Genomic DNA, 24,987 nt, shown 5'->3' with positions numbered 1-24,987 from the left:
TAGGTTAGTGTTTTTTAACGTCCCGTCGACAGCGAGGTCATTAGAGACGGAGCACATGCTCGGGTTAGGGAAGGATGGGGCAGGAAATCGGCCGTGCCCTTTCAAAGGTACCATTCAGGCATCTGCCTGAAACGATTTAGGGAAATCACGGGAAACCTAAATCAGGATAGCTGGAGACGGGATTGAACCGTCGTCCTCCCGAATGCAAGTCCAGTGTGCTAACCACTGCGCCACCTCGCTCGGTGAACTCAAGACGGAAAACGATTTGCACATGTGTAGCAACGCTTTAGCCATTCCACAGTGCTCCGTTACGATGGTTTAATTTCTAATAGACCTCCAGAAATATAGACAAGTTTTCAGATCTAGAAACTGTTCCTTGTGGTACAATTGTTTTGTTCTTAATATAAAATTCTCGCAGTGGTTTACAGTAATGACTGTAATGTCTTCTTTATCACCTTTCTGTGAGTTACACAGTCGCTCGTTGTTTGACAAAGTTGCTTTGTCTTACAAGGTACCATTCAACCCAGCGATTCTCATCCGTGGGGCTCGACACCCTACGGGAGGCGTGAAACACTAATTGGCGCAGGGGAAGAGCGAGTTTATTGATTCAAAAATGGTTCAAATGGCTCTGAGCACTATGGGACTTAACATCTGTTGTCATCAGTCCCCTAGAACTTAGAACTACTTAAACCTAACTAACCTAAGGACATCACACACATCCATGCCCGAGGCAGGATTCGAATCTGCGACCGTAGCAGTCTCCCGGTTCCGGACTGAGCGCCTAGAACCGCTAGACCACCGCGGCCGGCCGAGTTTATTGAAAACAAAACAAAATATATTCTGACATAACAAAAAATTAAAATTCACATTCACACAGACATAATGCATTTATAAACAGGACCCTGCCGTCCCCTGAGATAATCCATGAACTTTTTCTGTAAAATAAAGAGCAATACAGAATCATGCACTATGGTTTTGTCAAGGAAGCGAATAGCAAAAAAATTTCTTATTCTTGGTTTTACATATATGTATGAATGAAAATTGACAGCTTCAAAAACGCTGACTTAAAACTAACGGATTAAAATTAGTGCTGGAAAAATTAACTGTGCATTATATTGTGTCGTTAGGTTATTTGGAAAAGTATGGGCGTAAAATGAAGCAAGACTTAACGTAGCGTCCCAGGCATTCGATTTAAATTATGTGAGAAAACCACGGAAAGCCCACATCCGGATTTGGGCCCCGCTATGCTACAGCACTGCGCACTGCAGGCGATGATATTCGCTTATGCCGATCTCTCATCTTCAGAAACAAGTCAACCTGTTGTTTTCGGCAAATGGGACAGTAATTTGCATTTTAGCGTGACTCCCAGCAAGCCGTATACAGGAACAAACTCGTGTACGGGGATTAACTGAGTTGGAAAGGCTGCGGAAAGGGTTGTCCCATTCGAAGGTGTGCCGTATAAGACTCCTGAAAAGTTGAGTTGGACGCGGCGCATGGTACCGTGTAGACAAGATATCTGAGCAGTTTGTTACAAGCAGATACGTGACGAACATGGCAGCACGGCGCAAGTTATTTTACACTACTGGCCATTAAAATTGCTACACCACGAAGATGACTTGCTACAGACGTGAAATTTAACCGACAGGAAGAAGATGCTGTGATATGCACATGATTAGCTTTTCAGAGCATTCACACAAGGCTGGCACCGGTGGGGACACCTACAACGTGCTGATATGAGGAACGTTTCCAACCGATTTCTCATACACAAACAGCAGTTGACCGGCGTTGCCTTGTGAAACGTTGTTGTGATGCCTCGTGTAAGGAGGAGAAATGCGTACTATCACGTTTCCTAGTTTGATAAAGGTCGGATTGTAGCCTAAAGCGATTGTGGTTTATCGTATCGCGACATTGCTGCTCGCGTTGGTCGAGATCCAATGACTGTTAGCAGAATATGGAATCGGTGGGTTCAGGAGTGTAATACGGAACGCCGTGCTGGATCCCAACGGCCTCGTATCACTAGCAGTCGAGATGACAGGCATCTTATCCGCACAGCTGTAAGGGATCGTGCAGCCACGTCTCGATCCCTGAGTCAACAGATGGAGACGTCTGCAAGACAACAACAATCTGTAGGAACAGTTCGACGACGTTTGCAGCAGCATGGACTATCAGCTCGGAGACCGAGACCATGGCGCTTCATCACTGACAGGAGCGCCTGCGATGGTGTACTCAACGACGAACCTGGGTGCACGAATGGCAAAACGTCACTTTTTCGGATAAATCGAGGTTCTGTTTACAGCATCATGATGGTCGCATCCGTATTTGGCGACATGATGGTGGACGCACATTAGAAGCGTGTATACGTCATCGCCATACTGGCGTATCACCCGGCGTGATTGGTGCCATTGGTTACAAGTCTCGGTTACATCTTGTTCGCATTGACGGTACTTTGAACAGCGGACGTTACATTTCAGATGTGTTACGACCCGTGGCTCTACCCTTCATTCGATCCCTGCGAAACCCTAAATTTCAGCAGGATAACGCACGACCGCATGTTGCAGGTCCTGTACGGGCCTTTCTGGATACAGAAAATGTTCTACTGCTGCCCTGGCCAGCACATTCTCCAGATGTCTCACCAATTGAAAACGTCTGGTCAATGGTGGCCAAGCAACTGCCTCATCACGATACGCCAGTCACTACTCTTGATGAACTCTGGTATCGTGTTGAAGCTGGATGGGCAGCTGTACCTCTACACGCCATCCAAGATCTGTTTGACTCAATGCCCAGGCGTATCAAGGCCGTTATTACGGCCAGAGGTGGTTGTTCTGGGTACTGATTTCTCAGGATCTATGCACCCAAACTGCGTGAAAATGTAATCACATGTCAGTTCTAGTATAATATATTTGTCCAATGAATACCCGTTTATCATCTGCATTTCTTCTTGGTGTGGCAATTTTAAAGGCAGTAGTGTACTTTGACATTACATCGTCTCCGCAGAGTCACGAAAGGCGATCAGCGGTTTGTTGTGAGAGTCAAATTTGAATGTGTAGCGTTAGGAACCCGTTTCTGACACGACTGCCCTCCCACGAGTCCACTCAGTGTATTTAAAATACCAGTGACAGCACTCCCATCATTAACGCAGTGAGTCGGTTCGTCCGGGGCAGACATTCTGCTATTTAAATTGAATCGGGCTGTGGAAACGGGCAACAGCAGGGAAGTTCTAGGACGGGGACAGTGCCACATACCTCCCAGTGTGTTCTGCTCCGTCTTATGCCCCAGCGGAGGAGCGCACGAGCCACCCGTCGTGCAAAATAAGAGGAAACACAGAGACGGAATCTTGTGCCTGACAGCAATACGCACACTGCAGACGCAGGGCGGAACGGCAGGAGTCGGCTGCAGCTGCAGCAAAGCAGAGGTGAGAGAGACACGGTGGGCTGTGTGCTGAGCGGTGCGGCGTGGGCCGCCGTGCGGGAGAAAGGAATGTGCGGGACCTCACGGCCAGGCAAGGACGCTGGCGTCACACCGAGGCAGCGTGCCACCGCTCAATGCCACTGCAGCCGCCAGCCGGCTCCACACTTCTATCAGTAGGGTTTCTGGACACGCCGTAGGACGGATGGATGGATTAGAAATATTGCGCCCTGAACAGCATGGTCATCAGCGACCTTTCTCAACATACTGCTGTACTGGTAGTCTCTCTGGTTAAAACGAAAAGCAAAGGTCATATAGCAATGATGTTCAAAAAATTCGTCCACAAAATTTTTCTATGCTTACCTTTTGCACTACTGACCATTAAAATTGCTACACCAAGAAGAAATGCAGATGATAAACGCGTATTCATTGGACAAATATATTACACTAGAACTGACACGTGATTACATTTTCACGCAATTTGGGTGCATACATCCTGAGAAATCAGTACCCAGAACAACCACCTCTGGCCGTAATAACGGCCTTGATACGCCTGGCCATTGAGTCAAACAGATCTTGGATGGCGTGTAGAGGTACAGCTGCCCATGCAGCTTTAACACGATACCACGGTTCATCAAGAGTAGTGACTAGCGTATTGTGACGAGCCAGTTGCTCGGCCACCATTGACGAGACGTTTTTAATTGGCGAGAGATCTGGAGAATGTGCTGGCCTTGGCTGCAGTCGAACATTTTCTGTATCCAGAAAGGCCCGTACAGGACCTGCAACATGCGGTCGTGTATTACCCTCCTGAACTGTAGAGTTTCGCAGGGATCGAATGAAGGGTAGTGGTGGTGGTAGTTACTGTTTAATGTCCCGTTCACAACTAGGTCATTAGAGACGGAGCGCAAGCTCGAGTTAGGGAAGGATTGCGAAGGAAATCGGCCGTGCCCTTTCAAAGGAACCATCCCGGCATTTGCCTGAAACGATTTAGGGAAATCACGGAAAACCTAAATCAGGATGGCTGGAGACGGGATTGAACCGTCGTCCTCCCGAATGCGAGTCCAGTGTGCTAACCACTGCGCAACCTCGCTCGGTGAATGAAGGGTAGAGCCACGGGTCATAACACATCTGAAATGTAACGTCCACTGTTCAAAGTGCCGTCAATGCGAACAAGAGGTGATCGAGACGTGTAACCAATGGCACAACATACCATCACGCCGGGTGATACGCCAGTATGGCGATGACGTATACACGCTACCAACGTGCGTTCACCGCGATGACGCCAAACACGGATGCCATCATCATGATGCTGTAAACAGAACCTGGACTCATCCGAAAATATGACGTTTTGCCATTCGTACACCCAGGTTCGTCGTTGAGTACACCATCGCAGGCGCTCCTGTCTGTGATGCAGCGTCAAGGGTAACCGCAGCCATGGTCTCGGAGCTGATAGTTCATGCTGCTGCAAACGTCGTCGAACTGTTCGTGCAGATGGTTGTTGTCTTGAAAACGTCCCCATCTGTTCGCTCAGGGACGAGACGTGGCTGCACGATCCGATACAGCCATGTGGATAAGATGCCTATCATGTCGACTGCTAGTGATACGAGGCCGTTGAGATCCAGCACGGCGTTCCGTATTACTCCCCTGAACCCACCGATTCCATATTCTGCTAACAGTCATTGGATCTCGACCAACGCTAGCAGCAATGTCGCGATACGATAAACCGCAATCGCGATTGGCTGCAATCCGACCTTTATCAAAGTCGGAGACGTGATGGTACGCATTTCTCCTCCTTACACGAGGCATCACAACAACGTTTCATTAGGGAATACCGGGCAACTGCTGTTTGTGTATGAGAAATCGGTTGGAAACTTTCCTCGTGTTAGTACGTTGTAGATGTCGTCACCGGCGCCAACCTTGTGTGAATGCTCTGAAAATCTAATCATTTGCATATCACAGCATCTTCTTCCTGTCGGTCAAATTTCGCGTCTGTAGCACGTCATCTTCGTGGTGTAGCAATTTTAATGGCCAGTAGTGTACTTACTGCGCATGGTCTTTTATTGTGCATGGTCTCCTTCGTCCTTTAAACGGGGTTTTCACTTTGGAAATTAAAAAAAAAACTCCTCAGGTTTCACGTCTGGAGAGTACAGAGGATGAGGCAGCACAGTGATTTTGTTTTTTGTGCAGTAGTCACGCGCCAAAAGGGACGAATGTGCGGCTGCGTTGTCGTGACGCAAGAGCCTAGACTTGTCTCGCCACAGTTCAGGCCGTTTCCTTCACAAATTTTCTGGCAGGCGTCGCAACTCGGCCCGATAGAGCCATCGCTTAACAGTTTGTCCCTGTGGCACGAAGCCATAATGAGCTAATCCTTCAAACTCAGACAAAATTGTCAGCCTGGCTTTGACATTTGACCTGAACTGACTAACTCATTTTAGTCTTGGAGAACATTTCCCCACCCACTGTGAAGATGCATCATAATTGTAGACCCACGGTTCATCACCAGTTATTGTTCTCTTAAGGAACATCCCGTTCTCATCTGCGCGATCCAAAATCTCTTGACAGATTGCAGCGGAGGTCTTTCTGGTCTTGCTTGACTCATGAGCCGTGGGACGAACTTGGCGGCAAGAAAATGCATTCCAAGATGCTGTGCGAGGATTTCATGACATGATCCGACTTAAATGTTACATTCTTCTGGAATCTCTCGCACAGTCAGTCTTCGATTGGCACGCACAATTTTGTTGATGTTCCTGACATGAGCGTTGTTGGTAGACGTCGAAGGGCGTTCTGAACAAAGGTCATCTTAAACTTCCGTCCTGATATTTTTAAACCGTGTGAACCATTTGTAACACCGAGTACGGCTTAAGCACTCATCACCGTACGCTTACTGCACCATCTGACGTGTCTCTGAAAAGGTTTTCTTGAGTTTCACGCGAAATTTAATGCACACGCATTGCTCCTCTAACTGTGCCATCTCGAAATTCGCAAACTCTGCGACACAGTTCTACTCAATACAACACTGAACAGCATTTAACAGACATACAACAATGATAAACAGACCTCGTAACTACAGCCACTGTTATACAAAAAAATTTCAGATACAATCCCCACTATGTCTATCCATACACATGTTTTCGTCGTCTTTGTTTCTCGGCCTCTTTTTCCGCAGTCACAATTATACAATTTATATAGGTTAAATATCGTCTTTTGCGACATTAAGAAGTGTAATCAACACCAAGTGCGTCTCGCTTTACTTTAAAATCACCTTCAGTGGCACTGTAACAACACAGTTTTTCTTACAATTTTGGTTTTCTAGGATCATGAACAGTTCTCGCACTTTAATTTACTTATTACTGTTACTCACAGTTTTTTGTTTCTTATACCATAGGAAACGCACACATACGCATACATAAATATACAAACAAATTAAAATAGTAATAATTAGAAAATTTAAAAAACAGTAAATAAATAAACGCGCGCACACACACACACGCACACACACACGTATACAAACAAATTAAAATAGCAATAACAATAAAATTTAAAAAACAGTAAATAAATACACACACACACACACACACACACACACACACACACACACACACACAGAGAGAGAGAGAGAGAGAGAGAGAGAGAAATAGCAGCCGCTCTCGCTACCACCGAAATTAAACAAAAGACGAAAGCTTTGCGCACATCACAACAAAATACAAAAAATGGCGAGATGGCAGTGGTTCTTCACAGTACAAAAACGTGCGTGAATTTTATTTAGTGTTAGTGATTACGGCGTGAGCTAAAGTAGAACACACATGTGAAGAAGGACATGAAGAATGGCGTAAGAAACAAGAAACCGTAACGTTAATAATTAATACTGTTTATAGTAGTAAGTTAAAGTATTATCCTAGCAACCCAAAAATGTAAGAAAAATTACACTGTTTGACTGACCACTGAAGATGCTTCAAAATAAAGCAAAACGCGTTTGGTCTTAGACTTTATCACAGTCGCAAAAGATGGAACTCAACATACATAATTTTTACCTATTCATACCGTTGTCATACGTCAATAGTATTAATAAAACAGTGGACAGCATTAAAGGGGCTGGTTGATCTCAGAACTAACAGAACGTGCCAAACACCCAAAAACACATTAAAACCTTCGTCCAGTTAAACTGCGAAGGAGTCCTCACGCCACGCAAAATGTCAATGTTCTTGCTATCGTCTCTTCATCACGTAAAACTGAGGGTAAGTTCCTGCGTAAACAAAAGACTTCCCTCCTATCGAAATACATAACGCACGATACTAAAACATGTCGCAGCTTGAATGTGATGGGACGAACACTGCACTCAGGCAAATGTTTATGGTACAAGAGGTAAGCATGTATCATTGGGCAGTGTCCGATACGGAGGTGAGTGAGGATCACCTCGTTCCTTCTTTGAGTTCGAAAGGCAGTGCGCCACGGTCGAATAATTGGTTTGGCCGACGGCAAACTTGTTGTGGGCCACTTCCACAGCTTATCCAATTAGCCAACACTCCCTTAGTCATCCACGACACGATAGCTTATGCGAAGGCACTAAAGTGAACTGTGGTACTTTTCTTGCAGACTGCTTTCGCTGCTTTGTCGAGCTTCTCATGCCCGTCGATTCCCGTGTGTCCAGGGACCTAGCAGAAGACCACCTCTTTCTTCTGCCTGTGCGGGACGTGCATAGTGGACCGTAAGATTACCCGGTACGAGTGGCGCTGCCCCTGAGTTACAATCGTCGCCGTAAACGAGCGACGCATCGGCAGGTAGGACCTGAGCGTTTGCCACGGAGGCGTGCTGCGGTGTGGCGGCCGCGGTCGCGGCCTTGGCAGCGCCTACACTGTGACGTCACGAGGCGGCCCCAAGGTCCAGCCCACAACACCTCTGCTGCGGCTGCTGGGCCACCTACAGCACGCCACACACTTTCGCTTCAGGAAGCGGAAACCTGTCGAAGGTGCAATGAATACGGTTATACGAGGGGCGTTTGAAAAGTCTGTGCAAAAATAAAAACTACTTATGTGTTCGGGGTAAACCTTTTTTTATTTTTCGACCTAGTCTCGTTTTAGACTTATACACTTCGTCCAACGCTGTTCTAATTTATTGATCCCTTAGATAATAGGAATTGTCCAAGTCTGCAAAATAGCTGTTAGTTGCCACATCACTAGCAATATCACGCACCTTAACTCTTCCGTCATACATCACCATATCATGGATTTTATCTGTGATTTCTGGAGTCGTAACCCCCACAGCACGTTCAGCATCACTTGTGCCCATATGGCCACTCCGAAAATTTTGAAACCACTTATAAATTGTTCTAATCGAAGGTGCAGAGTCACCGTAATGTTTATCAAGCTTCTCTTAAGTACCTTAGGGGGTTTTGCCTTTCATAAAGTAATGTTTATTCACCACACGAAATTTTTTTTGTTTATTTTTTGACAATCACTCGATTTCCTTGATTCACACTAATGCCAAACACAAATAAATAGACCCATATGGCTCAATCAGGCCGGCCGGAGTGGCCGTGCGGTTCTGGGCGCTACAGTCTGGAGCCGAGCGACCGCTACGGTCGCAGGTTCGACTCCTGCCTCGGGCATGGATGTGTATGATGTCCTTAGGTTAGTTAGGTTTAATTAGTTCTAAGTTCTAGGCGACTGATGACCTCAGAAGTTAAGTCGCATAGTGCTCAGAGCCATTTGAACCATTTGCTGCAATCAACTCCTCGTTTAAATAAAATCTTTGTCCCGCCAGCCGTTTCTTCTACAAATAGTAGTCCAAGGGAGCCAAGTCTGGAGAATAGGGGGGATGTGAAACGAGTTGGAATCTTATTTCCATTAACTCTGTGACCACAACTACTGAGGTGTAAGCCGGTGCATTGTCGTGATGGAAAAGTGACAAAACGACGCTTGAAGTCATGCGGATCCTTCCTGAACAGCTGCAAACCATCCTTGCAACACTTCACACGATTCCGCTTTTGGCCAAGCGAGAGCAATCGCGGAACCCATCTTGCGGATAGCTTTCTCATGTCCAAATGTTTATGCAAAATATTATTTACCCGTTCATTCGAGATGCCCACGTCACTAGCAATATCACGCACCTTAACTCTTCCGTCATCCATCACCATATCATGGATTTTATCAGTGATTTCTGGAGTCGTAACCTCCACAGCACGTTCAGCATCACTTGTGTCCATATGGCCACTCCGAAAATTTTGAAACCACTTATAAATTGTTCTAATCGAAGGTGCAGAGTCATCGCAATGTTCATCAAGCTTCTCTTTAGTACCCTAGGGGGTTTTGCCTTTCATAAAGTAATGTTTAATCACCACACGAAATTTTTTTTGTTTATTTTTTGACAGTCACTCGATTTCCTTGATTCACACGAATTCCAAACACAAATAAATAGACCAATATGGCTCAAAGTTTGTGTGCGTTCTTTCCAAAGATGCTACTAACTAAACATGACCTCGATACGTGCCGGTGGTGCCATCTTTCGGACTTTGCCCGGACTTTTCAAACGCCCTCGTACACGTGGTTGGCCGCATCCCTAGGAAACATGCAGTTGCTATTTATTTCACGGTTGACGTCGCAGGAGCCTGATTAGCTCTGGTGGCCTGCGATGTTAGCTGGGCTATATAAGATATCCCCAAGTTCCTTCGCCATAGTCTGGTACACTACTATAGAGAACCAACTGTTGAGTGGTACGTTTTATAGCTAAATGTAATCAAACGTATTACCACAACGTGGCCAACAATCTGTGATTTAACTACGTAGCTGCTTCTAACCGGGCTGGACTGGGAGGATAATGTTAGCGGTGTCGCTGCATAAATAGATGAGCTTCTGGTCCAAGTTCACCGAGCGACATGACGCACTGATTAAGGCACTGGACTCGGTTCAAATCCCCGTTGATCCATCCAGATATAGGTTTGCCTTGATTTCCGTATGTGGGTTAAGGCGAATGCGGGGATGATTCCCTCGAAAAAGCACGGCCGATTTCTCGCCCCCCCCCCCCCACCCCTCTGCATGCACCCATCATTCCCCAACTCGATTTTGTATTACGTCTCTAACGTCTGCGTATGTCTCAGAAGACTCGAGGCGACAGCTGTGCATAAAAGTAGCGAGTGCTCTGTCTCCAATGTGTGAACAACAAACACAATAATTATTCACAACACAACCTTTTTACTAACTATCCTACTATCAAATAAAGAGGAATTTTCTTTCACAGGACTCTGGTGTGTAGGTTTTTGGGATTACACTTAGATGAAAAAAGATAGATGTTAGTAATTTTCGGAATGTGTCCTGCCGATGTAATCGCCTCACATACTGTTGTTTGCGGAAAGGGAAACTGTTACGATGAGACAGATTACTTCCAAACAAATAATGAACTTTACTTTCCTGTACGTGGCGAAGGGACTGGGACAACAAGCACACCGGCCGTCGTGTTTATGAACTGTTTCCAGACATCCATGAAAGAGAGGAACTGCTTCATACGAACCGAAGTAGAGGCATAACGGGACACGAACGGTACCCTCGCCATGTGCATAACATCGGCAAAACACAATCGGGCAATTCTTATGTTGTGAGGTCGGTACAGTATTATAGTGGTCTCTAAACAGTGACAGTACTGTAGATGTGGACCATCGCTTTGCATTAACAGAACCTGATTCCTGTGCAGCCCACAGCCTTCACTGGATGCGGATATGGAGAGGCATGTGGTCAGCACACCGCTCTGCCGGCCGTATGTCAGTTTCCGCGACCGGAGCCGCTACGTCACAATCAAGTAGCTCCTCAGCTTGCCTCACAAGAGCTGAGTGCACCCCGCTTGCCAACAGCGCTCGGCAGACCGGATGGTCACCCATCCAAGTGCTAGCCCACCCCGACAGCGCTTAACTCCGGTGATCTGACGGGAACCGGTGTTACAACTGCGGCAAGGCCGTTGGCACTACTCTAAATAAGACCACCAGTAAATCCCTCATAGCATCCTTGAAAGGATCCACTCAAAGGAATGCAGATGGCTGGAGCGTCAAGAGCTTCGGAGGATACCTTAGTCACATTTTCAGGCCATTTCGGTTTCCTGCCTAGGTCCTGCGTGTTAAATGGAACCATTATTACTATTATACTGAACACATATATTTAAGACTGTTTCGATTCTCCTGGTTGATCTTGTATTATTGTTCGCCAGTACAGAAGTACAACTGGTTTTCTGTTTCTTCTTATTGCGAGTAGACATAGTTAATACACAATAAATTCTGTTTACTTCGAAATCTGCGTTCACACTGCGTAGCCAGAAATCAAACCACTGGCACGAGGCGGCGCCAGTTACTACAAGGCTATTGGGCTTCATTTGGAAAACAGAAATTTCAAAATGTGGTATACGGCGAACGCCAAACAATATGTAATCACACGAGGTTTACCGAGACAGGCAAAGAACTCGATGGCAGTAGAGTTAAACGTAAGAATTGCATCGGAAGCTGAAGAATGCTTTTATGCAGGGTGTTACAAAAAGGTACAGCCAAACTTTCAGGAAACATTCCTCACACACAAATAAAGAAAAGATGTTATGTGGACATGTGTCCGGAAACGCTTAATTTCCATGTTAGAGCTCATTTTAGTTTCGTCAGTATGTACGCTCAATGGAGCACGTTATCATGATTTGGTCGAAGTGTTCGTACGCTTCTCAACAACAAATTTGGTGAACGATGGATTGGTAGAGGCGGACCAATTCCATGGCCTCCACGCTCTCGTGACCTCAACCCTCTTGACTTTCATTTATGGGGGCATTTGAAAGCTCTTGTCTACGCAACCCCGGTACCAAATGTAGAGACTCTTCGTGCTCGTATTGTGGACGGCTGTGATACAATACGTCATTCTCCAGGGCTGCATCAGCGCATCAGGGATTCCATGTGACGGAGGGTGGATGCATGTATCCTCGCTAACGGAGGACATTTTGAACATTTCCTGTAACAAAGTGTTTGAATTCACGCTGGAACGTTCTGTTACTGTGTCTTTCCATTCCATGATTACTGTGATTTGAAGAGAAGTAATAAAATGAGCTCTAACATGGAAAGTAAGCGTTTTCGGACACATGTCCACATGACATACTTTCTTTGTGTGTGAGGAATGTTTCCTGAAAGTTTGGCTGCACCTTTTTGTAACACCCTGTATACATAATATTTTGTTATCATTTTTTAATTTTAATTTTTCCGTTTTATACATTTTACACGTTTTTTTACTATAATTCTCATACTAACTACTGTTGTTGTTATTGTATTAATCTAAAAAAGACCAACCCGGACAGACATGCGTGTTAAAGCGTCGGTTCCGGGAGGCTGAGGGAGATGTGGCGGCCCCGGATTACCTTGGGGAGTCGGTGTGTCGGCCAGCCTGGACGTGGTTTCTAGGCGGTCTCCCCACATCCTACGTCCCAACAGGTGAATATCGGCCTCGTACCCAAGTCTCCTCTCAGTTACGCGATTCACAAACATTTCACTCGATTTCCCAAGAATAACAATAAACGCAGCTGGGGTAGACAAATTCCGTCCCGGGGTTAACGGGGTGGCGACAGGAAGATCTTCCGGCCAACCAACATACTAGCAATACCAAATCCGTTAATAGCCAGGCCAACCCCTCGCCGATGCAGAACAGAGGCACAAAGAGAAAGAAGAAGAATTATTAGGATGAAAAAGATCGTAATATTCTTAATATATTGCTACTGTCATGAACAGAAAGATGTGTTTATCTGACTGTTGACGACAACAAGGGAACAGTTCATGCTAATTCATAACCTCAGTAAATGTTAATGTGTACGGGGACAGACAGCACGTTTCCTGCATGCAGCTGTAAGCAACCCCTATCAAAATATTACGAGCGCTTCAGAGAGGCGATTTACCTTAGTAATAACGGTACTTCGACAGCGTCTCTGAAACAGCCATCTGTCTGGATCGTCGAAGGAATAGGTCACAGACGTCATCTGATGTCCTCATCATAAACCAGGCTCTCTTTTGTCTGGGAAGACGGCACTCTGGTCCATAATAGGGGAGCGCTCTTGCAATAATAATAGACGTATCAGGTGCAGATGCCGTTTAAAACCCACTCTTTGTACAGCTTTTTTCGCACTCAGTTGATGCGACCCACCACGCCTGCGTTCATCTCTGAGTACAACATACACCCAACGACCAGAATCATTTGTTGGATCTATTCCAATTTCTGTCTCCCCTAGCGTTTTATCCTCTCCAGCTCCCTCTAGTATCATGGAAGTTACTCCCTACCGTTTTATGTCCTATCATCCTGTTCCTTCTTCCTGACAATCTTTTCCTTGTATTCCTTTCTTCACCGATTCTGCAGAGAATCTCCGCATTTGTTATACAAGTTCACCTAACTCTCAACATCCTATGGAACTACCATCAGCTTAAACCAAACATCGAGTCGTGTGTGTAGCGTATTCATTTTGCAAGGTGGCATTGTGCTGTTTCCCTCTGTTGCAGGTAAAAATCTGAAAGCCCATAATTACGACTAAAATAACATACACTGACGGAACAAGATCGATACGCCAAGACGGAGTTGTGAGATATAAACGAAAGTCGGTAGGCGTGTTTCTACATCTGAACGATAATGTCTGTTCAAATTGCGCGCCAGTCGCATAAGAGTGGCGATGGTAGGGGAGCTCCGAGCCAGATGCCCTGCAGCGTGCATTCCAAAGACGCCAAACCACCGCCATTTGCGACTTCAGTGGTGTCAAAAGAGAGCTCGTCGCAGGCCGCGGTGGCGTCTACTGTGTTTTCTGATGCCGGTCGATGTGGCCGACCGGTTCTAGGCGCTTCAGTCCGGAACCACGCGGCTGCTACGATCGCAGGTTCGAATCCTGCCTCGGGCATGGATGTGTGTGATGCCCCTAGGTTAGTTAGATTTAAGTAGTTATAGGTTCTATGGGACTGATGACCTCACGTATAAAGTCCCATAGTGCTCAGAGCCTTTTCTTATTTTTTATTTTTTGTTTTCTGATGAAAGCTGGTTCTGCCCTTGGTGCCAGTGATGGTCGTGTATCGGTTAGAAGAAGCCCAGTTGAGGGCCTACACCAACCTCTCAGCGTGCAGACACACCGGACCTACACCTGCGATTTCGTATAACAGCTGGAGCGCTCTCGTGGTTACCCCACGCGCCCTGACTGCAAATTTGTACATCAATATGATGTTTCGACATGTTGTGTTGCCATTGATGAACAGTACTCGAGGTGTTTTCCAGCAGGATAACGCTCGTCCACATACCGCTGTTGTAACTCAACATGCTCTACAGACTGTCGACATGTTGATTTGGCCTGACCGATCATCGTATCTGTGTGCAATCGAGCACGTATGAGACACCATTGGACGACAACTGCAGCATTATCCACAACCAACGTTAACCGCCCGTGTATTGACCGACCAAGTGCAACAGGCATGCAACTCCATCCCACAAACTCACATCCGACACCGCTGCAACACAATGCATGTGCGTTTGCTTGCTTGCACGCAACATTCTGGCAGTTACGCCGGTTATTAATGTACCAGCATTTCACATTCGCACTGGCTTATCTTGAGTTTTCATCAACTTGTGATATTAGAATATTAATCACTTAAATATGTTACTTAGACAAATGAATTCCCTAAATTGTCCGCAGCTCGTGGTCGTGCGGTAGCGTTCTCGCTTCCCGCGCCCGCGTTCCCGCGTTCGATTCCCGGCGGGGTCAGGGATTTTCTCTGCCTCGTGATGACTGGGTGTTGTGTGATGTTCTTAGGTTAGTTAGGTTTAAGTAGTTCTAAGTTCTAGGGGACCGATGACCATAGATGTTAAGTCCCATAGTGCTCAGAGCCATTTGAACAATTCCCTAAATTTCATTACTCTACTGTAATTATTTTTTGGCGTTGCAATTTTTTCCCGTCAGTGTATAATCAAAATATCGATCAAGAAATAGTCCTAATTAACAACGAAACATAGAACCACTTCATGAGTTTTTGTGTTAAGGGCATCTGATGAATACGACTGGAAGGACACGAGAAGTAATAAACAGAAGAGTTAAAATGACCTCTTACGCGTTAGTAAGGTAAATAGGATATAAACCCACAATTGTTTAGTTATTTTGCGGAAGAGAGGTACGGTACGCATAAAACTTATTGATTAGATTTTACGCGTCCGAAACCAGTCTTCCAATGTATATGAAACTTACATTCAGTAAGTTGGAAGTTACGGCAGTTAAGACCTAAACATTTAATGCGAAAAACCGTTTAAAAGCGTGGATAGCTCATCAGGCAATGGAGAGATTCGTGGTGAGATTTACAATGGGAAACAGGAGAACGAACAAATGGATGGGCGAACAGAGTGCAGTAATTATGACTGACTAGCGGACATGTCCGAAAGAACAGATAACATCTTCATATATATAAGGCTCACCGGCCATTTGACCATCTTCTTCTGTGCGGATGCACAAACAGTGCCCGAACTCTAACAGGAATCGGCAGTAAAGCCGCGAGTAATGAGTATGATGGGCAGGGGCACTATGAATATAGTGCGAGACAATAAGCTGCGAATGTGGGTCGCCGGCCGCGGTGGCCGAGCGGTTCTAGGCGCTTCAGTCCGGAACCGCGCGACTGCTACGGTCGCAGTTTCGAATCCTGCCTCGGGCATGGATGTGTGTGACTTCCTTAGATTAGTTAGGTTTAAGTAGTTTAAAGTTCTAGGGGACTGATGACCTCAGATGTTAAGTCCCATAGTGCTCAAGAGCCATCTGAACCATTTTAATGTGGTTCTCACGGGAGGCGTGCCAGAGATAAGTCCCTGCAGTCGCACTATGTTCTGTGCCCTCGGTGGCTCAGATGGATAGAGCGTCTGCCTTGTAAGCAGGAGATCCCGGGCTCGAGTCCCGGTCGGGGCACACATTTTCAGCTGTCCCCGTTGACTTATATCAACGGCTGTATGCAGCTAAGGATCTTCATTTCATTGTAATTTCATTCTAACGAGCTGCATGGTCACCGATCTTCATATATTTACAATCAGTGAGTTGGGAGTTACGGCAGTTGAGACCCAAACATTTAATGCGAAAAACAGTTTAAAAGCGTGGATAGCTCATCAGGCAATGGAGAGACTTGTGGTGAGATTTGCAATGGGAAACAGGAGAACGAACAAATGGATGGGCGAACAGACTGGAGTAATTATAACTGACTAGCGGCGACACAGAGTACGAAGATGGCGGAATTTGGATCTGGGGACGGTCTGAACTGGTCGTCAGATAACTTAGTTGTGATTGTTCGGAAAATAAAACTTATTCTAATCACTACAGCGTTAGCACTCGTCTCCAAACGACGGAACATCGTACTTGGTACATTATAACACACTCCCAGATTTGCGGGACTCGTCACTGAAGACATTTCCACTCCAGCCAATGAGATTACAGGCCGACGACGTCTCTGGAGACGACACGCACAGCGGTGGGATACCATCCTGACTTCTGCCCGCCATACGGCCTGACAACCAGAAGTCATTCGCTGAACCCTTACAGCACAGCCATACGTCGACGGTATTCTCGTACATCCCGCTTTGTTGTTCTTCGTGGCAAGCCGTCCGAGGCTTACATTTCAGCAAGATAATGCCCGCCAGCACAAGGCGAGAGTTTCTACTGCTTGTCTTCGTGCTTGCCAAACCCTACCTTGGCCCTGAAGGTCATTGGATCTCTTCCCAACTAGAGACCGTTTGAAGCATTATGGGCAGCTTCCTCCAACCAGCTCGGGATTCCGGGATTCTGATGATCTAACGCGACAGTTGGACAGAATTTGGCACGATATCGCTCAGGAGGAATCCAACAACTCTATCAACAATGCCAAGCCGAATAACAGCTTGAACAAGGGCTGCAATCCTTAGAGTGTATTTATAAAACGCCCGTACAGCCGAGAACACTAACGCGTCCCTTCCAGAGACGGGGATCCTGGCGTATCGTGACGAGCCAGTTGCTCGGCCACCATTGACCAGACGTTTTCAATTGGTGAGAGATCTGGAGAATATGCTGATCAGGGCAGCAGTCCAACATTTCCTATATCCAGAAAGGCCCCTACAGGACTTGAAACATGCGGTCGTGCATTATCCTCCTGAAATGTAGGGTTTCGCAGGGATCGAATGAAGGGTAGAGCCACGGGTCTTAACACATCTGAAATGTAACCTCCACTGTTCAAAGTGCCGCCAATGCCAACAAGAGGTGACTGAGACGTGTAACCAATGGCACCCCATACAATCACGCCGGGTAATACGCCAGTATGGCGATGACGAATACACGCTTCCAATGTGCGTTCACCGCAATGTCGCCAAACACGGATGCGACCATCATTATGCTGTAAACAGAACCTGCATCCATCCGAAAAACTGACGTTTTGCCATTCGTGCACCCAGGTTCGTCGTTGAGTACACTATCGCAGGCGCTCCTGTCTGTGATCCAGCGTCAAGAGTAACCGCAGCCATGGTGTCCGAACTGATGGTCCATGCTGCTGCAAGCGTCGTCGAACTGTTCGTGCAGATGGTTGTTGTCTTGCAAACGTCCCCATCTGTTGACTCAGGGATCGAGACGTGGCTGCACGATCCGTTACAGCCATGCGGACAAGATGGCTGTCATCTCGACTGCTAGTGATACGAGGCCGTTGGGATCCAGCACGGCGTTCTGTATTACACTCCTGAACCCACCGATTCCATATTCTGCTAACAGTCGTTGGATCTCGACCAACGCGAGCAGCAATGTCGCAATACGATAAATCGCAATCGCGATACTCTACAATCCGTCCTTCATCAAAGTCGGAAACGTGATGGTACGCATTTCTCCTCCTTACACGAGGCATCACAACAACGTTTCACCAGGCAACGCCGGTCAACTGCTGTTTGTGTATGAGAAATCGGTTGGAAACTTTCCTCCTCTCAGCACGTTGTAGGTGTCGCCACCGGCGCCAACCTTGTGTGAATGCTCTGAAAAGCTAATCATTTGCATATCACAGCATCATCTTCCTGTCGGTTAAATTTCGCGCCTGTAGCACGTCATCTTCGCGGTGTAGCAATTTTAATGGCCAGTAGTGTATTTATGCCTACAACGTTCGCATGAAGGCTGTAAATTGCCTACATCATGAAAGAAACTTTAAAATCTGTATTGTTAAAACTGAAGCCTCGGATATACCGGAGAAAAATAATCATTGCATTCATATAAAACCCACTTAGAACTGTTCTAGACAGGGCACAGAGCAAGGTATTGCTTAGCCCATGGCAAGCACTGTATATCAGTCATGTTGAATGCCGGCTCCTAGGGATGAGCTTTGTGTCAGCTCGCGGAGCGCACATCACCGGTACTCTACTAACACTAAGTTTTGAAGTATGTAGGAGTTACTCACAGACAGCTGGTCCTCTGGTAGTTGTCTCTCCTGTATCCGACCTGAAACACAAATAAACTGTCGTCAGATTCTACGTGAGACCTTGCATCTATGACATAAACCTGTTGCACATCTATCGCACCAGCACTGCAACAGCATACCTCTTCGCTCCGTCCTCCATAATACCGAAATCCCGTATTGTTATTATATGCTACGTTTACTACAAGTAAAGTTTTTCATTGTCGATTAAGTTAGATAGGAGGAAAACACAAAACCACGGCAATAATAGTACCCTGCATATTACACTGGCCAGAAAGGCAAAAGCTTTTAGATATGTTTCAGTGAAAACTGGAGTACAGCCAACTGCATAAGAAGAAATTTTATTTCCTTTACCAGTTTCCTTCTTCACAACATTGTAACCATCGCATAATCTGCGAGTGTGAAACATAAGGTGCATCCAGCATACTGCTATGGTCATACGCTGCATGCATCTTACTTTGACAAAATGGCTCAAATGGCTCTGAGCACTATGGGACTTAACATCTATGGTCATCAGTCCCCTAGAACTTACAACTACTTAAACCTAACTAACCTAAGGACATCACACAACACCCAGCCATCACGAGGTAGAGAAAATCCCTGACCCCGCCGGGAATCGAACCCGGGAACCCGGGCGTGGGAAGCGAGAAGGCTACCGCACGACCACGAGATGCGGGCTTACTTTGACACTCGCAGATAATAGATAATTATGACCTTATGAAGTAGAGCAATGTGCGGAAGGATTGCACATCTGTCACGTTAAACGATTCTTTACAGTTCTTGCAGGATCTTCTTCCCACCGCAGCGATGTCTGAGATTTGATGTTTTACCAGATTCCTGATATTCACGGTACACTTGTGAAATGGTCGTACGGGAAAACCCCCACATCATCGCTACCTCGGAGTGCTGTGTCCCATCGCTCGTGCGCAGACTATAACACTACGTTCAAATTCACTTAAATGTTGATAATCTGCCATTGCAGCAGCAGTAACCGATCTAGCAAGCGCGCCAGTCACATGCTGTCTTATATAGACGTTGCCGGCCGCAGCGCCGTTTTCTGCCTGTTTACATACCTCTGTATTTGAATACGCATGCATATACAAGTTTCTTGGGCGCTTCAGTGTATTTTGTAGGTAAACACATGACGTGAGAGTGATCTGGTTACAGATCTGTGGTGCGGACGTCTCTCTGCTGTTGTTCCCCTACAGGGATTTGATAAGACGGAAAGAAATAGAAATTCGAGCAGTGACTACGTACTTCATAAAGAAAGGTATGAAAGCAAAGGAAATTCATGCCAATTTTCACAAAACACTGGGGAACTCTGCTGCTTTATAGCCACCACCTTGCTAAATTTGGTCGGAACACCTTAGATGGTCAGTGTAGTGGTCGGCGAAAATGTGCCACTATCCAAGAAATTATTGCAAAAGTGCGTAAGGTGGTCATGAAGGACAGCCAACTGAAAGTGAAAGAAATCTCTGAAGCTGTAGGGATGTCATCTGAACGGACGCATCACATTTCATTAGCAGAACTGTATACGAGAAAATTATGTGCTGGATGGGTGCAGCGACTCTAAAGGCAATACGTCGGAACGGTTATGACGTCATTTTTATGGGATTCTAGAGGGACTCTGCTGAAAAACTTTCTTCTCACTGATCAAACAATTACAGGACAATACTAGGATAACCTCCTGAGCCAACTACAGCAAAAAACAACCGAAAAACGGGACAACCCTGGCAAGGAAGAAAGTTGCCTTTCATCAAGGTACTGAGCGTCCACACACAAGTGTTGTTATCATGCAAAAATATACAACTATGATACGAATTGTTGTCGCATCCGCACTTATTTGCCTGGACTCCAACAGACTTTAATCTCCTTCCCATGCTATAAGTTTTCAGGGTGGACGGAGATCTTCTTCAACCAGAGATCTGAAGGCCGATGTTGCCGGGTATTTTGCAGGTCTGGAGGAACCTAATTTTCGACATGAGATCAAGGCTTGGGAACATCGCAGCATCGATGTTATCATGAAAAATAAAAACGTTTCACTGAGGTAAGTCGTTTCTTTCTATTCCATTCCGAGAACCTTATTACTTTTATTTGTTTCATGAGATACATGGATAGCTTCCGGCTGAGTAATTTTCACAGTAGACACCAAATTAAATGCTGTACAGCGGTTGAGTCATGTGTAGTCCCGACGGAGGCACACCAGTTATCCCTGTTAGGGTTACGAAATTAATGAAGTTTGTGTCATTTATACGAGGAGCGGCAGGGGGCTTAAACGTAAATGAGGTACGCGATTACGTTATTGACGCTTCAGTCGACCGAGTCGGATTAATTTTCGATCTGGGAATCAAAAGCTCAATCGGAAATTGTTTGAGGGCGCACGAGAGCGTGACGAAAGCGCGCGCCAGCTGCGGGCGAGGCAAAACCCCGGGGAGAGACTTGCAGCTCAGTAGCGGAGGGAAAACTTCGGTGGCGAACGCTCTCTCTCCAATACTCACGCTACACAGCGGAGCCCAAGCCACGTCTCACGTTTCTGCAAATCTTTTCTAAAGTTTCATTCAATCCTGCTTCGCATTTGACTGAACATTAACAAGGAAAACCATTGCAGTTCGACAAACCAGAGGTGGAGGTTTTAATATAATTGCATGGCCACAGTATAGACACTTAACTGAATTGACGAGTAATATTTTGTTTACTTGAGAAGTTACTAAAAATTTTCGTAATCATTTTATCATTTTCTGTGTGCTTCCCAGGTAGGAAGAGAGAGAGAGAGAGAGTAATCAGATCATGTTATTTATTAGGTATGCAAGTATTCTTCAATGTTGACAAGCATTTACCATCGTCAGATGCTACGAAAAATTGTTATTTTTGCTAGTTTCGATGATAATTTCATTAAACACAGAGGTTTGGCAGTCACAGTATTTCTGTTCAATCACACTCTAAATAACTTCAAAACTGCAGACTTGTGTGGGCAAGGCATCTACCAATTAGACAGATTCACAAATGAAACCGTAGAAAATCTAAACGCACCTCCCGCCCCAGCCTCCCTCGCGAAACATGGTGAAGAGCGTGGCAGGCGGTTGTTTTCTGAAGTGCTAGTCTTTATAGACTCTTCTGAAGTGGTGTAGGTCGCTGGGAAATATTTGGGGATTTTCCTTTGAGAAACCGATTCTTGAAATTTCTTAGATAGGCATTAGAGAAATATTAGCTTTCTTTCTTCGAAAGTCGAGATTTGTAAGTTTTCAGTAAAAATCTCACTTGACTGCAAATAGCTCGTGCCAGTCTCGTTGTCCTTTCTTGTAGCTGATTGACACAACAACGAGAATTTTATTTTGCTTTTATCTTATTTGCCGGAATGTGGTTTACAGTGACAGAGTACTCTATATCGCCTGAGGTCTATGTTTATTTGAAAGATGTCAATTCCACTCTTGAGTTGGCAAATCCATCGAAAGCGATTTCATAAGAATAACTGTACTTCTTGTTATGGCGAGCACTTTATACGTAATCAGTGCGTTGAGTGGTTTTTTGTACGCCATTCTGACTGAGTTATCTTTCACAGATCTTATCAGCAGAATCAACATTTCTCCAAAAACGCAAACTTGTCCACTGTGCATACGAAACTGAGTAGGGAGGGAAAATCTGCACGCTGTTAAATAATACCGCTGCATACGGCATTCCTAACTAACTGTAGTACAGAAACGGCGCAAATCACAGCCGCATTTAAGACTAGTACGGTAAGACAGCGAGTGCAGTTAGAGCAGGCGGTAAAGCCGGGTTATAAGCTCTGCGGGTAGCGAACCTCAAGGCGGTACACACCTAGTGCTCGTTCGGACTCGGTCACATTCTCGAGGATATTCTCTACATTCTGGAGGGCGGCGGTTCGAAGCCCCGTCCGAAATGCCGGGATGGTTGCTGTGGAAAAAACAGGGCCAATTTCCTTCCTTTAACCCTCCCTAATCTGAGCTTTTGCTTCGGCATGATGGCGTCATTGCCGACGGAACGTTATACCCAAATCTTCCTTTCTTGCTTGTTTTGTTTGTGGGGGCGTCCAGCAGGCAGGAGACCTACTGTGAAATGCACAAAAATGTGTGCTAGAAGATTAATAGTATCATCTCGTCTGCGGGAAAGAAAGTGTGAAAAAACACTCCAAGTCAAGTGGTAGGAAACTGTTTGACTTTCATAACACAATTCTCTTTGCCATGTTGTACTTTAACCATCAATCCCAACGGTTTTTTCAGTACTCGCTAGGTGTCAAATCATCGCATCCTGTGTGGTTTGGCACTGTTCTCTGATACACTGTAAACTACAAACTCGTGGATCCGTCAGCAAAGTGTCAATGCCATCAACTGAAACAATTGAATGAACATTAAAGTACGAGGGGCGTTTGAAAAGTCCGTGCAAAGTCCGAGAGATGGCACCACCGGCGCATATCTAGGTCATGTTTAGTTGGTAGCATCTTTGGAAAGAACGCACACCAAGTTTCAGCCATATTGGTCTATTTCTTTGTGTTCGGCATTCGTGTGAATCAAGGAAGTCGAGTGATTGTTAAAAAAATGGACGAAAAAGAATTTCGTGTGGTGATTCAACATTACTTTATGAAAGGCAAAACGCATCAGGAGGCTGAAGAGAAACCTGATAAACATTACGGTGACTCTGCACCTTCTATTAGAAAAGTTTATACGTAGTTTCAAAATTTTCGGAGTGGCCATATGGGCACAAGTGATCCTGAACGTTCTGGACGCCCTGTGGAGGTTACGACTCCAGAAATCTTTGATAAAATCCATGATATGGTGATGGATGGCAGAAGAGTTGAGGTGCGTGAGATTCCTAGTGCTGTGGGCATCTCGAATGAACGGGTACATAATATTTTGCATAAACATTTGGACATGAGAAAGATATCTACAAGATGGGTTCCGTGATTGCTCACGCTCGACCAAAAACGGAATCGTGTGAAGTGTTGCAAGGATGGTTTGCAGCTGTTCAGGAAGAATCCGCAGGACTTAAAGCGGCGTTTCGTCACTGTGGATGAAACATGGATACATTACTATACTCCTGAGACCAAAGAACAATCTAAACAATGGGTTACCACGGGAGAATCTGCACCAAAACAGGCCAAGACCATTCCTTCGGCCGGAAAGGTTATGGCGACTGTCTTTTGGGATTCGCAAGGGATAATCCTCATCGACTATCTGGAAAAGGGTAAAACTATTACAGATCCGTATTATTAATCGTTATTGGACCGTTTGAAAACCGAGCTCCAAGAAAAACGCCGGCTATTGGACTGCAAAAAAAATCCTTTTCCATCACGACAATGCACCAGCACACACCTCAGCAGTTGTGGTCGCAAAATTAATGGAAATAGCATTCCAATTCGTTTCACATCCCCCCCCCCCCTCCTCCCATTCTACAGACATGGCTCCCTCGGACTACTATTTGTTCCCCAATTTGAAGAAAGAGCTGGCGGGATAAAGATTTTATTCAAACGAGGATGTGATTGCAGCAACTAATAGCTATTTTGCAGACTTGGACAATTCCTATTATTCGGAAGGGATCAACAAATTAGAACAGCGTTGGACGAAGTGTTTAAGTCTAAAAGGAGACTGTCGAAAAATAAAAAAAGGTTTACCCCAAACTCGTAAGTAGTTTTTATTTTTGCACGGACTTTTAAACACTCCTCGTACCTTCTAACTCGTAACAATGATTGCAATACCAGTTACAAACTTTAATATGACAAATAAAAGGAGAAAAGAAATGCACTCAGAACGTTTAGGGATCAATCTTGATGAGAGTCATGTTGGTAATCTCATCGACAATTGCTACGTGAATGACTACAGAGACATCACTTTTGGTCAGCCCACTAAACATCACCTTAGCATACCGGACCGTTCGTTCTCACCTATCGTCTCGGAGCTTCAGCAGCTTCGAGCGGAGCCCCACTCACAATCTCTAGCAGAGCGCACGCACTCTTAGCGCCGTACGCTGCGTCACACATATCACGCACCGTATTGCTCCCTCTACAACCTCCGAAACGTTTATTGGCGGGCCCGGATTATTTCAGTGTACTGCAACACACATACTGGATTGCTAATTAAGGGGCACCAGCGTCGCCTTGACACGGAAGACAGCGTTAAAATAGTCCCTCCTTGTACAGCGGTAATGAATTA

The 24,987-nt window shown here is 45.6% G+C and overlaps 1 protein-coding gene, 1 non-coding gene and 1 pseudogene across 2 annotated transcripts in view; 1 reads left to right on the top strand and 2 right to left on the bottom strand.

Moving 5' to 3' along the window:
* LOC124606562 overlaps positions 1–24,987 on the bottom strand; it is a 934,387-nt gene that overhangs the window by 498,747 nt on the left and 410,653 nt on the right. Inside the window, exon 4 of the mRNA XM_047138545.1 lies at positions 18,806–18,846. Coding sequence (XP_046994501.1) covers positions 18,806–18,846 — 41 coding nt within the window. The remainder of the gene's footprint in view (positions 1–18,805; positions 18,847–24,987) is intronic.
* LOC124607638 lies at positions 11,237–11,354 on the bottom strand (annotated as a pseudogene).
* On the top strand, positions 16,246–16,320 carry Trnat-ugu. Its single transcript has one exon. It is a non-coding gene; the product is annotated as a tRNA-Thr (tRNA).

This window comes from Schistocerca americana, chromosome 3, assembly GCF_021461395.2.
Source record: "Schistocerca americana isolate TAMUIC-IGC-003095 chromosome 3, iqSchAmer2.1, whole genome shotgun sequence".
NCBI lineage: Eukaryota > Metazoa > Arthropoda > Insecta > Orthoptera > Acrididae > Schistocerca > Schistocerca americana.
Note: the sequence above shows the minus strand (reverse complement) of the source record. Positions and strands in the feature narration are given on the sequence as shown.